This window comes from Ovis canadensis, chromosome X (assembly GCF_042477335.2).
Source record: "Ovis canadensis isolate MfBH-ARS-UI-01 breed Bighorn chromosome X, ARS-UI_OviCan_v2, whole genome shotgun sequence".
In the NCBI taxonomy this organism is placed as follows: Eukaryota; Metazoa; Chordata; class Mammalia; order Artiodactyla; family Bovidae; genus Ovis; species Ovis canadensis.
The window spans coordinates 78133741-78152734 of NC_091727.1; the positions used below are offsets into that span (position 1 = coordinate 78133741).

The 18994-nt window shown below is 33.9% G+C and overlaps 1 protein-coding gene across 1 annotated transcript in view; it reads right to left on the reverse strand.

The window, feature by feature from the left end:
* The window catches only part of POF1B (POF1B actin binding protein), a 100771-nt gene that overhangs the window by 8810 nt on the left and 72967 nt on the right, over positions 1 to 18994 (reverse strand). The window contains exons 8-15 of the mRNA XM_070290354.1: positions 15303 to 15330; positions 13769 to 13843; positions 8208 to 8300; positions 7255 to 7368; positions 6245 to 6397; positions 5576 to 5695; positions 4035 to 4163; positions 3145 to 3227 (exon numbers count right to left, since the gene is read on the reverse strand). Of these exons, the coding sequence (XP_070146455.1) occupies positions 3145 to 3227; positions 4035 to 4163; positions 5576 to 5695; positions 6245 to 6397; positions 7255 to 7368; positions 8208 to 8300; positions 13769 to 13843; positions 15303 to 15330 (795 nt within the window). The remainder of the gene's footprint in view (positions 1 to 3144; positions 3228 to 4034; positions 4164 to 5575; positions 5696 to 6244; positions 6398 to 7254; positions 7369 to 8207; positions 8301 to 13768; positions 13844 to 15302; positions 15331 to 18994) is intronic.

An 18994-nucleotide genomic window follows, 5' to 3' on the forward strand; every position in this document is an offset into this window, starting at 1 on the left:
CTCATTAACAGGCAAAAGGGGATACAACAGAGCACATTGACAGGTGAACACCTGTAGAGGAGGAATACTCAGTGGCTTCTCTCCCAGTGGGAGTGCTTCAATCCTACCTATCTTATACCACAGACCAGAAACACAGCTAAGAAACAGATCTGGGGGTCTCTACTCTGACAACTAGGGAACAGACCCCACCCCTGACAGGGCAGTGACAACCAAATAGCAATATCTAGGGCATGCGACATGTAGGGCAAGCTCTGATCACCCTATCAAGGGGATAATGGAACAAGCCTCTGGACCAGCCTCACCCACAAGAAGGCAAGCACCAGAGCAAGAGGAACCATGATCATGCAGACTTTGGGAAGGAGACCATAAACATAGTAAGTGACAAAATGAGATGACAAAGAAATATGTTACAGATGAAGAAGCAAGATAAACTTCTACGAAAACAACTAAATGAAGAGGAGACAAGTAATTTATCTAAAATAGAATTTGGAGTAATAATGATAGTAAAGATGTCCCAAGATCTTGGAAAAAGAATTGGGGCAGAGATCAAGAAGATGCAAAAAATGTTTACCAAAGACCTAGAAGAACTAAAGAACAAATAAACATAGATGAACAAGACAAGAACTGAAATAAATACAGTAGAAGGAAAAAATAGCAGAGTAACTGAGGCATAAAAACAGTTAAGTGACCTGGAAGAGAGAATGGTGAAAATCTCTGCCACAATGCAAAGAAAAAAGAATGAAAAGAAATTAGGACAGTCTCAGAGACTTTTGGGACAACATTAAATGCACTGACATTTGAATTAAAAGGATCCTGGAAGAAAAAGAGAAAGGGCCTGAGAAAATATTTGAAGAGAAGAGATTATAGTTGAAAACTTCCCTAACATGGGAAAGGACATAGTCACCCAAGCCCAGGAAGTGCAGAGTCACATATGGGATAAACCCAAGGAAGAACACACCAAGACACATATTAATCAAACAAACACAAATTAAATACAAAGAAAAAATATTCAAATAAACAAGGTGAAAGTAACAAATGACGTATAAGGGAATCCCCATAAGGTTATCAGCAGATTTTTCAGCAGAAACTCTGCAGGCCAGAAGGGAGTGGCAGGATATATTTGTAATGAAAGGGGGAAAAATCCTACAACCAAGAATACTCTACCCAGAAAGGCTCTGATTCAGACTCAACAGAGAAATCAAAAGCTTCACAGACAGACAAAAGCTAAAAGAATTCAGCACCACCAAACCAGCTTTGCAATAAATGCTAAAGGAAACTTTCTAGGCAAAAAACACAAGAGACAAGAACAAAGGAGGAAAGGAAGGAGGAAAAGACCTACAAAACAAACCCAAAACAATTTATAAAATGTCAGTAGGAACATAAAAGTTGATTTTGAATCAGTTCTGATGAGATGGATGAAACTGGAGCCAATTATACAGAGTGAAGTAAGCCAGAAAGAAAAACACCAATACAGTATACTAACACATATATATGGAATTTAGGAAGATGGCAATGACGACCCTGTATGCAAGATAGGAAAAAAGACACAGATGTGTATAACGGACTTTTGGACTCAGAGGGAGAGGGAGAGGGTGGGATGATTTGGGAGAATGGGAATTCTAACATGCATGCTATCATGTAAGAATTGAATCGCCAGTCCATGTCTGACGTAGGGTGCAGCATGCTTGGGGCTGGTGCATGGGGATGACCCAGAGAGATGTTGTGGGGAGGGAGGTGGGAGGGGGGGTCATGTTTGGGAATGCATGTAAGAATTAAAGATTTTAAAATTTAAAAAATTAAAAAAAAATAATTAAAAGCAAAAAAAATAAAAAAAAAATAAAAGCAGAGACATTACTTTGCCAACAACAACAACAACAACAAAAAAGTTGATAATTACCATAAATGTAAATGGATTAAATGCTCCAACCAAAAGACATAGACTGACTGAATGGATACAAAAACAAGACCCATATATATACTGTCTACAAGAGACTCACCTCATACCTAGGGACACATACAGACTGAAAGTGAGGGAGCAGAAAAAGATGATCCATGCAAATGGAAATCAAAAGAAAGCTGGAGTAGCAACATTCATATCAGACAAAACAGACTTTAAAATAAAGACTGTTACAAGAGACAAGGAAGGACACTACAAAATGATCAAGGGATCAATCCAAGAAGACATAACAATTGTATATATTTATGCACCCAATATAGGAGCAACTCAATATATAAGGCAAATGCTAATGGCTATAAAATGGTGCAGCTACTTTGGAAAAATTTAGGAGTTCTCCAAAAAATTAAACAGAGTTACTATGAGCTAAGCAATTCTACTCCTAGGTATATACTTAAAAGAAATGAACATATATTTATATACAAATTTGAACACAGATATTTGCAATAGCATTGTTCAAAACTGAAAACAGCCCAAATTTCCATCAATTGATGAATGGATAAATAAAATGTTATATATATCCATAAAATGGAATACTATTTAGTAACAAAAATCAATGAAGTACTGACACATGCTAAACCACAGATGAATCTTGAAAACATGCCAAGTGAAAGATTTCGGTTTCCAAAGATTACATTTTGCATTATTCCATTTATATGAAATATCCAAATTTGATTGTTGCTGAATGTATTCATAAAGAGTCACTTTCTATTTGATTTTGCTAAATTGCTGCGATGTAAATTATGGTCATATTAATTACACAAGAGATGCTGCCTAAGAATGATGATGCAGGAAAGAACAGAGCCAAAATATAAAGACAGATTTCTGAAGACATATTTTGATCACACAAATCCACTTGGACAACAAGCAATCCCAGTTAAGTGGATTAACCAATTCCCAGTTTAAGCTGCCTTTCTGGCATGTGCAACTGAAAGAGTCCTGACTAATATGGTTGGTTAAACAACGAATTATTTGCTTTTTGCTTTCACTGTATTTAATGTATTATAAATACAGTGAAAGTGTGCTGTTGAATTTTATCATCTTTTTTTGAACATTCATTCCTCAGTAGAATTACTGGCCAGCAGAAAACACCAAATTCTGTCTAAGGGCGTATATATCAAGTAAACATGCTATAACTTGGATTATATCATAACCAAAATTATATCCAAATTTCATTAAAAATACATTACTTTCTAGTTGTAATAGTTGTCCTTCCACCACTGGAGGGTTGGTTATGAGATGAATATATTTCTTGTCTCAACTTTGAGAGTTCCTTACAAATAAAAAACAATATAACCATTTGAAAACAGTACAAACATGAGGTAAAAGGTATTTCTGATCATTTAACAAGGTTCTAAGAATAATTTTTCCCTTCCTTTTTAGCCTTGAGGTAAGAATATTCTAATCCTACTTGTTGAATTCCATATAGTCTTGCTTCATGATACCTAATTAAGTTACATTATAAGTCTCTGCAAGAATCCACTAACTGGTATATTTCTATACTTAAGGGATAACATGAGATAGAATGGGCATGATTCTCAAGGTGAATATGTGAAAATTTCTGTTGCAAAAGATTAAAAAGTATAACTATAGCAGAAAAGTATTGAAACTGCAATATGGGAACAGATATTGTTTCCTAAAAGATAATCTATTACTGAACATTACTACAAGTACCATTTGTTCAATAACAGCAATATGATATTAGCCACCATTTTGGATACTTTCTTCCTTCAGTACCTATTTTATAACAGAACTTGGGCTATATACTATAGTCATAGAAAGGAATATAACACAGTCCCTTACTGAAGCAACTCAGTCTTATTGGAAGTTTCATTGCTAATGAGGTAGAAAATCAACATTTTAAAAAATATTAAAAGCATAACATTTTTTGCTTCAATTCTATCTTTCCTTTGAATTATTTCTCCTGAAATACAGCCTTCTACTTTTTCATAGTCATTCACATTCTTTTTTATGAATAAACTAAGTCTTGGAAATATGTCTTTTCTTAGTTTGTGGGAAGTATTTATCCCACATGGTTGAGTTGTATGGTTCCTCTCCACCTTGACCCGTTCTCTGTTACCTCTGACTGACGCTTTATAAGGGAATCCTTCTCTTCCAGCAAACTTGTCAGTTCATGAATCTTGAATTGGAAATCACTGCAGCTTCCTTCTCTTCTTGAAACATCTTTTTGGTACTGATTTAATTGAGTCTAAGGATTTAAAAAGAACTTAGAACAATTATAATTCTCATTTAACAAAATGGATAACTGAGTTCCAAAGAAGTTAAGTGAAAGAAAGTCATAAAGCTAGTTATGAAATGAAGAGTAAAATACCAATAGTTATAAACATTTGGAGATTTATGAATGTTGAAGATGAATTGAAATACCAATTAGGAATTTCTCACTTTTTAAAGCTGACTTTACTATTTAGGCTTAGGCATTATGTAAGTAAAAATCCTAGGCAACAGAATTAAAATGAAGCTAAGAAAACAGGTACTTTATATTCCTTCAAATACTAATTAAGGAAAACTCAGTAACTAATATTATATCATGATTTGCACTTAACAACATATTCCTCCTGCCTGCATAACTTCTCTCAGTCCTCACAGCAGCCCTCTGAGATAAGTGTTATTATAAACCTTATTTACAAAACAGATAAATGAGATCCAGAGATGTTAAATTATACAAAGGAGCAACAGCTAGTAAGCAACACAGCTGCAACTCCGTGACAGGTCTTCTGACTCCAAATCCTGTTCATTTCCTTCTTTACTGTATTATGTATGCAGAGATGACTGTTATGTTAAAGTGTTATTAGTAACATTCTGATGTAAAAGAAACCAGTGGAGGAAATCTGCAAGAAAAGTCGATTTCCTTTTGAACAAATTCTATTTTGTTTCATTTTGATTTTTTTACTTAATTTATTTTTTAATATAAATTTATTTATTTTAATTGGAAGTTAATTACTTTACAATATTGTATTGATTTTTGGTAAAGACTATACATTATATTTGGAAAAAAAACTCTGTGGTCAGTTTTTATATTAAAATATTTGAGTTATATAACTACAATTAGGTATCAGTAATTTAAGGGTTAGTCAATTTTACCTAGAATGACAAAATAAGGCAATGTACAATTATTCTCACAAATACCACCTTGATTTTGATGCCAATTACAGGTACATAATTCAACAGTTTTATCCTTGTACTTCACAAAGCTGTTGCTATGTATCACCCCTCAAAGTCAAAGAAAGATTTTTATGAATTCAAATGTGGCTTCACTGGACAATCTTGAAAGTTGTTCTTGCCTGCATAGAGCAAGCTTCAGGTAGGATCATAAAGTGTTCCCTCTCCTCCATCACCAAATAAATAAATTGAAATTAAAAAACCAACAACCCCAACTTAATGTCTTCTTTTTTCTTTCCTAGAAAAGATGAAGCTAAATTACAAAACAATTTAACAATATTCTTTACACAATGATATGTATTTAGCAAAAAATTCTACAACATAGTCCTATCACTCTACCCTCAGTTGATTTTTCTTTGTAGCTTTAAACTTGAAAATAACATTATCTTATTAGAAAATCTGTGCTGACCTGTACATTTATGCAGTGTAGGATCTACATACCCTTAGTTTGCAGATCTCTCTGTCTTTCTCCATTCTTAAGTTTTTTACCATCTCCATGTAATGGTTGCCAATCTCATCCATTTTAGCCTGCAGCATCGGGCCTGTGCAAGTCTCAGAAACCTACACAAGGCAAAATAATTTTCTGTAATTAGACTGTTATGAAGGAAATGCATATTATATTATAAAACATTAATAGATAAAAAACACATAATTAAACAAAACATTGAAATAATCAGAAGGATTTTTTTTTTGTAAGTTCATTATACAGCTGAAATGGCATGGCAGTGAGTTAAGACATAACTTCATGTAAAATCATGAGAAAGCAGTCTATGTATTTTCTCGCATTGAATTGGATACACACACACACACACACACACACACATATGGGCTTCGCAGGTGGCACTAGTAGTAAAGAACCCGCCTGCCAGTGCAGGCTAAAAGACACAGGTTCAATCCCTGGATCAGGAGGCTCCCCTGGAGGAGGGCATGGCAATCCACTCAAGTATTCTTGCCTGGAGAATCCCATGGACAGAGGAGCCTGGGGACTATGGTCTATAGAGTCGCAGAGAGTCAGACATGACTGTAGCAACTTAGCACAGCACATAGATGTATATATAACCAATGGTATAATTAAGGCAATAGCACATGCTTAAAACAAAATTTGAATACCTGCATTCTAAGATTTTTATTCTCTTGCTCTAAATTACGCTTACAGTATTCCAATTCTTTTAGTCTATATTCCATGTCTGATAGCGTATGCTGAAGAGAGAGATTGTTTTCTTCCAATGCTTGGCATTTTGAGGTTGAGTCTTGACATCCTTGCTGTAAAGAATACATAATAAATAAGACAAATGGATTTTACTTTTTAGGAGAGAGTGCTTTTAGTTGATTAATTCAATGAAACAAAGCAAATATTTTTCCATGCCAGTTTGCTTATATATTTATCCTTAAATGGTAAGTTAAGTCAGCTATGAAATTTATTACTCTCACTTACCTTCTTGAGTGAGAAGGAATCGAGATTAGATGAATTTTCAGTGTACCAATTTAGCAAACTCTTGCTACTCCTTGGCAATATGATTACCTATATTCCAGTAGGCACCAAAACAACCTTATGCCTGATTATGTAACAACTAGAAACTCAACCCAAATTTGGGATTGTCACAGGAGCCAATTTTAGGAATGGATCAGCCTCAGAGATTTATTATGATTTCCAAAGAATCATCTCTGCTCAGATATCTGTAGAAAACTTTTAGAGTTCATTCATTCAATTACTCATTGCACAAATGTGTTAAGATCTACAAAAACCTTTTTAGCAACACACTAGACCAAATGAGTGAGTGAACTTAGATATTCAATATTTATACAATTTTTGTCACTTAACAACATAGAAAATTGTGAATTATTTATACTTCATACCTAAAATACTTAAGATATATATATATATATATATATATATATATATATATATATATATATACACATACATACATACACCCATATATTTCTCTGAGAGGGCTTCAGTAACTGGAAATACCCAAGGCCTCTCAATTCTCAATAATATGAACAAATTATTTCATCATATTTTAATTGTCTGGATTGTATCTCATAACTCCAATGTGCTAACTGTGCATATGAAAAACTATCAATCTAAATTATTATCAATGAAAATGTCAATTTACCTGCTGTTGGCGATTATCAGCTCTCACTGATGCCAAGAGATCTTCATACTCTTTTATTTGAGTTTCTTTGAATGTCAAGTCTTTCTCAAGCCTTATCTTATCATTTTCCAGTGACTAGAACCAAAATTATTTGTTATGACTGAGAATTACAGAAACTTGTCAACAGTTACATAAGAAAAAGGTCTGTTTTCATTTAAGTATTTAAATAAGTGCTTATTTCATTTGCAGTTGTTTAATAAAACAGAATTCTAAAAGTTAATCAAAATATGGGATACAAAATGATTGAAACTTTAAAACCTGCATTGATAGACATTTTGATGAACTGATGAATCCTAAGTGCAATGAAGCAGAACCTTCTGAATTATTTAACATTTTTTCTTACATCCACAAAGACTCCTTGTTAATCCCAGTAGGTTTTGAATTTTCAAATTAAGAGTCTGAATGTATTCATCAGAACCCAGAAACAAAAAACCCACTCCAAAGTCCTCAAGGAGTAATTTACTGTATGGAAAGTCTTCTGAATGTATCTAGCTGATGTCATGAAGAACACCAATTAAAATAGAAATCAGAAAATGTTAGTTCTTAAAGATAGAAATTTTCAAACATTCAAAAAAATGCAAAGTATGCTTTATTATTACAGAAAAGGGGAAGTTCCCAATCATTGAGTCAGACTATTCTAATTTTACAAACTACCCCCTGGCTTTAAGCATTAAATCACCTTAGTGGTAAACTAAATAATAAATGTGCACCCAAGTTTCTTTCATTTTCACACTGGACAGCTCTTTACTTCTCTCCTCCAACCCCAATTAACTGTTACAAGAAAATAACTATATCTGGGTGAGCAAAATATTATTGTATTAAATTTTTAAAAGGCAGACTGAATGCCTTGATTTATATGTTGGGAAGCTAAGAACTAGAAAATCTTTGGAAAGAAAAATCAAAGTAAATGTTACTGTCAAGTCATTCTGAAGATGTCCAAGCTCTTCCCGTATGTTGCTGAATGTGGACAGCACTAGTCGAAGAGATTTATCAGACATATCCCTCATCTGGGGGAAGAAAACAATTGATGATTTATTTTTACTAGCATTTAAAACAAGCAATGTAAGTAATAGTAACCTAATTTTTCTGCTCTACAAGCAAACTTATTTACAACTTCATTTTTAATATGGCAATATTAGAATAGTGATGCAGGGCATTTGGTCAATAACATGCATAAGTAATCCAAGGAATATTCCTGAAGAGATCATAGCTATGTTATTTGAAAAGGGTCTCTTTTTACCCATGATGAAGTATCACCTTTTTCATGATAGAACTATATCAGCATATTCTCAAATTTACTTTTTTTCTCTAAAGATTAGAAAAGATGAGACAGTCAATCTTCAAATAATAAATTGCATCTCCCTAAGTGTGCTGCCAAATGCATTGATTTTGGCTGAGTTGAGAACAATATAATACAAATTAAGTTTAAGCTTGAAGTATAAAAATATTTCAAATTTTAAAGAGGAAGAACAATCCTTTCACTAGGTTAAACTCAGTTCTTCAAAGAAAAATGATTTTAAAACAAGCAACTTCTGTTTCTGAATAGATGGAGCAGAAATACTTTTCTCTATTCTTCTTGCTAAATATAACTGAAAGCCCTGGAATTTATGCATAAAACATACATAAAAAGACTCTGAAAGGCGAAAAAAAAAAAAAGAATGAACTCTGGTTTAGAACACTGGGAGCTAAGGAAAAATACAGAAGTGATTTCCTAGGCTTTCTTTTTGCTTCATTTATCAGAGTGATGTTGGGGAAATCAGTAACCCAGAAACACCAGAGATATGGACAATAAAAGTCCCTAGGAAAGCCTGCTCTCTCTAGCCAAACGACCATAAAAAGGGCAGCCTAGCAAGGCAGATAGCATTTAGATAACCACTCTACTCCAGCCAAACATCACAGAAAAAAAATGCAACTATATTCTACTCTACCCAAAGCATCAAAAGCCAAGAAGGGAAATTAGACTATCTCTCTTTCAATCTCCCTGCTTAGTCACTTAATTGGAATTAGTGAATTCTTGGTGGCTCAGATGGTAAAGCGTCTGCCTGCAATGCGGGAGACCTGGGTTCGATTTCTGGGTCGGGAAGATCCCCTGGAGAAGGAAATGGCAATCCACTCCAGCACTCTTGCCTGGAAAATCCCATGGGTGGAGGAGCCTGATAGGCTACAGCCCATGGGGTCACAAAGAGTCAGACACAACTGAGTGACTTCACTTTCACTTTCAGTGAAGAGTCAAGACTTTCATCATTGTCCAATAGAAGTGAAGCTACTCACCTTACAGTGTTTGTAGAGGCCAAGAGAGCAACATTACTACAACACTCTTTCCCATCGAAACCAGGGTGTTATCAGTAAGGACCTCCCTTCCCAAGAAGAACAATGAGATACTCCCCCAACCAGTGTCAACAGAAGCAGAGTAGGGAACCCTGGACTTTCATTCCCACCTGGCAGTAATAAGCTTTTGCCCCACTTCCTCTGTTTCTCAGTATCAGAGGAAGCCTGCTACAAAAGAAGATTTGAGCAGAATAAAAAGTCATAACAATACTCAAAATATCCAGGTGTCAATAAAAAAATCACTTATTCTTAGAACAGGAAAATTTCAACTTGATAAAAAATAAAAGAGTTAATACATGCCAACATCAAGATACCAAAAATGTTAGAATTATCTGACAAGTATTTTAAAATAGCCATCTTAAAAACAGTTCAATACGAATTTGCAAAGATTTATAACAAAAAATAGAAAGTCTCAGCAACACAATGGAAAGTCTGAGAAAACAAATTAAGAGTAACTAAATGGAAATTTTAGAACCTAAAAGCAATAACATAAAAAAAAAAGCCCAATGGATGGACTAAAAAGCATAATGGAAAGGACAGAGCAAAGAATAAGCGAACTTGAAGATAGAACAACAAAAAATACTTAATTCTGAACATCAGAGAGAGAATAGATTAGAAGATTGAACAGGGCCTCAGTGTCCAATGGGAGTACAACATATATCTAACATTCATGTCATCAGAATCCTAGAAGGGGAAAAGAAAGAAGGTGGAGCTGAAAAAGTATATGAAAAAATAATGGCTGAAAATGCTTCCAAATTAGCAAAAAACAAACAAACAAACAAACATACACATTCAAGAAGTTGAGAAAACCTCAAGTAGGATAAATCCAAAGAAATCCACGCCTGGACATATCAGCCAAACTTTTTAAAACTGAAGATAAATTTAAAAATCTTAAAAGCAGCAAAAGAAACCTTAACTATTGGGAATAGCAATTCCAATAACAATCAATTTCTTATGAGAAACCACAGAAGCCAGAATGTTAAGTGATGAAACAAGAGAACTGCCAACTACAAATTCTGTATCCAATGGGAAAAAAACCTTTAGGAATGAGGGGAAATCACAGATTAGAGAAACGAAAAATAATTTTTCACTAGCAGACCTACACTAAAAGAATGATTGACGGAAGTTTTCTGAAGAGAAAGGAAAAGATAGAGGAAATTTGGAACCTGGTGGCTCAGATGGCAAATAATCCACCTACAATGTGGGAGACCTGGGTTCAATCCCTGGGTTGGAAAGATTCCCTGGATAAGGCATCAGCTACCCACTCCAGTATTCTGGCCTGGAGAATTCCATGGACTGAGGAACCCGGCAGGCTACATTCCATGGGGTTGCAAAGAGTCAGACACGACTGAGTGACTTTCAATCACTTGGACTATCAAGAAAGAAGAAGTAACACAGTAAGCAAAAATATGGGCAAATACAGTAGGTTTTCCTTCTCTTTTTGCATTTTCTAAATTAAAATTGATGATTCAAGCCATAAAAATTATAATGTTGTCTGACATGGCTTTCAGTGTACTTAGAGGAAATATTTTAAAAGTCATAAATATGGAGGCTAAAAGAAAGATGAAATAAGAAAAAATGTTCTGTAGTTAACTGATACCAATAAAATACTGACACTAATACATGGGGATAAGTTATGGATATATAATATAGTGACCACTAAAAAATGTATACAAAATGACACACTTAAAAGCACTAGAGATTAATCAAAATGGAATTCTAAAATATACTTAGGTAATCTATATGAAAGCAAGACAAAGAAAACAAAGAAGCAAAAGACAGAATGAACAGAAAACACAATGGCAGGTCTAGCCCTAACATACCAATAATTACAACTTGACCTAAATACACCAGTTAAAAGACAGAGATTGACTTGACAGAGTGATAAGAAAAAAAACAAACAAACATAACCTAACTATGTGTTTTCTACAAGAAACTCATTTCAAAGATAATGAAAATTAAAATATATATAATGAAAGGAAAAGATATATCATGCAAGCCTTAAAAGAAAGCAGGAGGGCTATATTGACATTAGATAAAAATGACTTTAGAGCAAAGAACATTACCAGGGACACAGAGAGACATTACAGAATAAGAGTCAATCCACCAAGAAGACATAGCAATCCTAAATGTCTATGCACCAGACAACAGAGCTGCAAAACGTATCAGACAAAAACTAATAGAACTGAAAGGAGAAACCAACAAATCCACAGCTACAACTAAACACTTTTACACTCCTTTCTCAGCAACTGATAGAACTACTTAGCAGAAAATGAGCAAGAGTTTATAACAATTCAACAATATCATCAACCAAAGGATGTAATCAGCATTTACAGAATACTTTATCCAACAACAGATACATGTTCCTTTCATGTTTTCATGGAACATATACCCCAAATAGACCATATTCTTGACATAAAACTAAACTTAACCATTTCAAGAAAATTGATCTCATATCAAGTATATTTTCTGACCATTGTGGAATCAAACTAGAAATGAATAACAGAATGACAATAGGAAAATCTCTACACACTTGGAAACTAAACAATACACTTCTAAACGTTAATAATCCACCATTCAAAACAGATATCAAAGAGAGATAAAAATACATAAAATTTAATGAAAATGAAAATACATATCATACTTTGTGGGACACACTAAAGCTATGCTGCAAAGATATTTATAGCACTAAATGCTTACATTAGAAAATAGAAAAGATGTGAAATCAATCATCTAAATTTCCATATCAGGAAACTAGACAAAGAAAAGCAAAATAAACAAAAGCAAGCAAAGGAAGGAAATAATATAGATAAGAGCAAAAAAAATTCAATGGAAATTTAAAAGGAAAAAATAGAGATCAATAAAACTAAAATATAGTTCTTTGAAAAAAATCAATGAAATTGATAAACCTCCAACAAAACTAACAACAAAAACAGAAGACACAAATCACTAGTGTCAGAAATTAGAGGAGAGGAAAACAGACCCTGCAGATGTGAAAAGGATAGTCAGGAAATACTATGAATAATTATACACATAAAAATTTGACAATTTAGATGAAATGGACTACCTCCTTGAGAAACACGGGCTAACACAACTCATCCAATATGAAACAGATCATTTGAATAGATCTATACTATTAAGGAATTGAATTCAGAATTTTTTAAACTAAAAAAATATACATCCATGCCCAGATATTTCACTGAAGGATTTTACCAAATGTTTCAAGAACGATTAAAACCACTCCTTACACAGTTTCTTCCAGAAAATAAAAGAGACATTTCCGAATTCATTTCATGAAGCTAAATTATCCTGACACCAAAATCAAAGAGAATACAAAGAAAACTACAGACTAATGTCTCTCAGGAACTTAGATGCAAACATTCTCAGTTTTTCAAGGAAACAGGCCTTCATTACACTTTGGATGGACCTCGTGCCACCAGAAATAATATCAAGGATATAGCCAAGATTCAGATTTTGCAGAGCATAAGTGTTCCCTATACCCCTGTTTGTTTCTAATACACACTTATATTTCATTTAAGTTGCACAGATAAGATGCCAGGTCCAATATGTGAATGATCAATAAAGGCTTGAGATCAAATATCAAACTTAGAAATTTTCCTCACTAGACAAAACTGGATTATCTTTAGAATCTTTTCTTGCAAACACATACACTCTTCTTTTTAGCTCTATTCTTTAGCACCTATTTTGATCTATCTTGATCTGTTTCTCCCTTTAAATGTAGGGGAATTTATTGCTGCAGTGGTCTCTAACTTTCCACAATTCAGGAAAATCAATGCAATGGCCTTTCCATCTGCCAAGGGTAGGGTAGGGAGGTATAGAAAGTATAATGGAGAAGAGGAGGGTGAAGTCTGTAAAGTTAGAGTCAGGTTGTGCTACAGCAGCGAGGAGAGAATAAGGGCTTTCTTTAGGAATAATATTTCGATAACAATTTCCTGAATGTTAGTCATTCAATACTAGTCTTTGATAGTCTGACCAAACTATAATTCAGCCCTTGTTTAATCAAAATGTAATTAACTCTTGTAAAACAGGATTTTTACTTAAATCTTTCTGTTATTAATTAAAGGAAACATCCTAGGCTAGGGGTTTTTCAGTTGTAAATTCACAGGCACTCTTCACCCCATCTCACCTGCAGAATATAGCGAATTTGCTGTTTTGTAAATTCTGACAATCCTTTTGGAATCAATGATTCAATGTCTTCTGACTGTAAGAAAAGAGAGACTTATCCTTTAACAAATACAAATTAGTGTTTTAATCATAGGATCAGCAATCCACAGACTTTCATAGAGAGGGGCTTATTTTTAGAGACATCAAAAGATTATTTCACTTTTTAGGCAATAGTTCCTACAAACTTTAGTAGCCTTGGCGGTTCTTACTTGTAAAAATTGATGGTACTACATACACCATGGAAAGAACTCTGCATTCCAGGGATTTTAGAGGAAAGTTTGGGGCAATCAATCAGATGTTCCATTTCTATTTTTTAAAAGAGTAACTTAAAACAAAAGTGTAGTCACTTAAATCCCATTAACACTTTATTCCAGTGTATCTTTCAACAACTAGAAGTTTTGTTGGGTGTTATAACATTCTAGAGGTGGATTTTTTTAATAATAAAAATTTGGGGAAATAAAAACAAAGGTTTATTGAGAATCTGCAAATTGCATGAATTTTGCATAATCTTTTGAAAGGTTATGATGTTGCCATAACAACATTAAGAAGCTTCAACAAATTTAAAGTGAGAAGGTAAATTGAAGTCAGTACTTCATAAAAGCAATTTAGGGCTACTGAATTATTGTAATGAATGCAGTTTATCAATCCTGGAAACAAGGATGAAAATTAACACAAAAGAAGCCATTGTGCTTTTCATTACATTGAAATCAGTTCTTTCTCTATTTGATGATTTATTCCATTAAAAGTAATTATTAACAAGATGTGTGTATATAATAGAATTGATACTTGAAAAAATTTACTTCAATTCTCTGGCTATTTGGCAAGAGTAGCCAATAGTTGGAGAAGGCAATGGCACCCCACTCCAGTACTCCTGCCTGGAAAATCCCCTGGTAGGCTGCAGTCCATGGGGTCGCGAAGAGTCGGACACAACTGAGCGACTTCGCTTTCACTTTTCACTTTCATGCATTGGAGAAGGAAATAGTATCCCACTCCAGTGTTCTTGCCTGGAGAATCCCAGGGGCGGGGGAGCCTGGTGGGCTGCCATCTATGGCAGTGTCGCACAGAGTTGGACATGACTGAAGCGACTTAGCAGCAGCAGCAGCAGCCAGTGACTTAAAGTAAATTTTTCGTTAAAAAGGTTTAGTTTTTTACTAAAATTAAAATTTTGTTACTGTAGATTTTAATTTTCTAAAACAGAGAGTATGTAGTCAATGAATTTTTAAATGTTCTCATAAGGAAAGACAATTAAATCATAAGGTGACAGCTGATAAAACATTTTTTGTGTGTGAATCACTTTTTTTAACAATCATCACCTTTACAGCCATTACAAAGATATAAATGATTATATCATTTCAAAGGCAAAAGGATCATTGTATCTTTCACTAACCTGTGTGTCCAGTCTAGTAAAGATACCAAATTAAAACAATATTTTTAGTGTAAATATCAGAATCTGCTTTGTTATCAACTATATTTGATTTTCAGCTCTTAGCACTTACCTCATCTATAGACTCAAAGTCCTGTTTGCTGCAAGAATTAATAAAAAATAGACAATCTTAGGAAAATATATACATTGATCATATATAAATGTTAGTGTTATAAATATTTTATCTTACTTTTTGATGTCATAATATATTCAAATGAAATTTATAATCCAAATGAAAAATTTAAAACTAACTAAAATGGCACTTGACAAAAATAAAGATAACTTTCATGGAATTAGCTGATCTATTAAATATAAACAATAACAAACCAATAGAATATGCAGAATTAGTTAGTACTATTCATTAAACCAGTCTATTTGTGACTAGATGTAGAAGTCTTCAGTGTTTGGCAACAAATAACATCTGAGTGAACAATAACAATAATAGTCAGTCATTGTCTATTTCCAACTCTTTTTCTCCTTGTATTGCTCCCTTTCAATGTTGATTTCAGCTTTTCCCTACAGTCTCTTTAAGCTATTCATACCATTTTAAGCAAAACCAAAACTTGTAAGACTACCTCATTCAATCTATACTACAGTGTGTATATATATATATGTATATCAGTGACAAAGCTTAAAGGATATTCAAATGCTTATATAGGGACATAGCCTTAAGCAACATGACCAAAATTTTAGTGAGATAATAGAATTTCCGGAATCAAAATGAGGGTTTGTCCATGAGTATTGGAAGGCCCTTTGTGGAACCATGTGAGGTAGACAAATGCTGCAAGATAATTATTAGTGGTTATACCAGTCTAGCACTGGCTTCTTGGGGAAATGGTGAAAGCTGGGATGGATACAGTTCTAACATTGTCAGTGGCAACAGACAAGACCTTATTCTTGCCTACTTGTTCCTTCTGCCCTTAGTGGAAATGTTGGACCCAAAATACACATGGTGAACATACTTCTCAAACAAACAAACAAAAAAACAAGTATACACGTTCTGATAGCAAAACAAAATATTTTAAAGTAAAACAATCTTAGGAAATCATAGACATACAACTGCCATATTGTCAAGTACAATAGAAAAGTATTTTAGACATATAAGCTAGTAATGTTAGCTCCTACCTTTACCTTCTATGTAAGTGTTTATGAGTATTCCTTACAAAGGTAAGTGGATCCCTCACTGTGCAAAGCCTCTTGCATACATTTATAAAAATACATAAGCTAATGTGGAGAATGAGACCTGAAGACTTCATTTCCCAAGGCATGACTGCCTATGTATGTATTGTACATATACAAAACTGTCTATGTATATATATGTGGTATTTCCTGGGTGGCCAAAATAGAAATTGTGGGGAGTCCCTAGTGAAAAAAATGAAATATCTTCTACTTTGTTGTTGTTGTTGTGTTGTGTTAATCTCTCAGTCATGTCCAACTCTTTGCTACCCCATGGGCTGTAGCCTGTCAGGCTCCTCTGTCCATGGGATTCTCAAGGCAAGAATACTGGAGTGAGTAGCCATTCCCTTCTCCAGGGGGTCTTCCCAAGCCAGGAATCGAACCCAGGTCTCCTGTGTTATAGACAGATTCTTTACCATCTGGGCTCTCAGGGAAGCCCTTCTACTTTTCTTTTGTGTTACTAAAGCAGCTGCATGCATATGGAAGATTAAACAAGTTAAAATATGAGTCACAATGCTAACTGGAATTATCACAGACGTTTTATGTTTAAAACTATAATTCCAGTGCCAACTTAGTAAACATGTCTCTAGTCACTTCTTACTATAAATAAGGAAACAAAACAAGGAACAATCAACAGCAAATAATACTGAAATTTACAAATGTAACCAAAATGGTTTCATAAGATAATCTTTCTTTATCCTGACCCTCCAGCTTACTCATTGCTGAATTACAATTTAGAAAGAGAAGAAAAGTGGAGACCAAAGGGGTGGGAAAAAGAGAGAGTGGAAACAAAGAGAACAGAGCTGGGAGGTGGAAAGGTCAATGTGTATTACATTTCCATTTAGTACAAGATAATAGTGGCTAGAATTACAATGGGCAGAAAAAAAAAAGTGGCACTCATTGTATGTCATCTCATTTCCTAGGATGGAAGGAATCTAATAAGGAAAAAACAAAGAAAGGAGAGGAAGAAGATGAAGAGGATGAAAGGAGGGAAAGGAATAAAGAGAAAGAAACTGACAACCTTCTGACAAGCAAACACTCTTAAGCCCCCAAATTTTATGAGATCCTCTCCACTCTGGAGTGTTTACTAATGTGGAGACACTAACTTTCTATTTTCTTTTTGATATTTTAGCCACTCTAGGAATTAAATTCAATGTTTTGAAATGTTTAATTACATATTTAGGTCACCCATGTATATTTATCAAAACCTCCAATGAGAGGAAGTTATTTCAAAACTCCAGATTATACTTTTAGCTGGAAGATCATTATAAAATATTTAACTTGCTTGCTCAGTTATTTTGTCTACTTCTAATTTGTGTGAGACTAATAAGTTTGTAATTTATTTATTTCTCATTCTATAAGCCTTTATTTAGTAACAACTTTGTCAAGGCCATGACCTCTGAATGGATATTGGACAATCTAAACACAAATGTTAACTTGTCCTATCCTTCACACAAACATAACTGATCTAACAGAAAATTTGACCAGTGTAAAATTGGTCTAAATCCTGCAACCTTTTCAAATTTGATGATTCAAAAAGTTGGTAATTTCTTTAAATTGTCTGCAATATATCTAACAATTCAGAGACACATAGCTAGTATAAAAGTGATTTGCCTAAGGTAAAAAGGTTCTCCCATATGTTCTAGTCCCAGATTTTGTCACTTTTGTAGCCTTAGGTCAGTGATTCTCAAACCTGAGCATGTATTAGAAGTCTCTGGAGGGCTTGTTACTCTGCCTTACCCCAGAGTTTTTGATTCTGTATGTCAATTTCCAAGTTCTCACATGATGCTCTTGTTGCTTCTAAGCACATGTCTTATATAAATCATTTATGGCTTACAACAAATCTATGAAATGAGTATTATTATTATAATCCCTATTTTACAGATGAAGAAACGGAAGTACAGAGAGGTTAAACAAGTTGCCTGATACTACACATCTAGTATATAACAAAAGCTGGAACATGAACCCAGGATACGAACCCTAGATCTACAATCAGGGTACTTAAGAATGACTCTATCTGCTGTTGATTTCACAATGTGATACTCTAACAGAAATATTCACAGGGCATGATTAATACACAGAAGAGGAACACCTAAACCAAACAGTATCTAGGGAAGGCTTTGCAGAAAAGCCAAGTCATGGCTTATAGGTATAAGAGTACTCAAAAATCTTTGAATCCATCTCAAGCACTTAGTAGCTATGTGATTTTAATAACTTATTCTCTTTGGGAATTCAATTTTAAACTTTCTATGGTTACTGTGCAAAGTAGGTAATATTTAAAAAGCACTTAGCACAGTGTCTGGCACAACAGTGAACACGCAATAGACTATTAATAACGAGGGGGAAGCTTTTAAGGTAGTGACCTTATGCAAATGAATGAATGTGTGAAATAATTGGATAAAGGGAAAAGATATTTATTAGCATAAAACCTTGTTGAACTTAGCAAAAGATGGAAACCAATAATGATCCCAATTTAAATAAATAGCTGTGCTTGTCTCTAACTGTGCTCAACTGCATGGATGTAGCATAAAGAAAGCATTCTTTCATTTATTCATTCAAAAAATATTTATTAAGTGCCACGGTAGACCA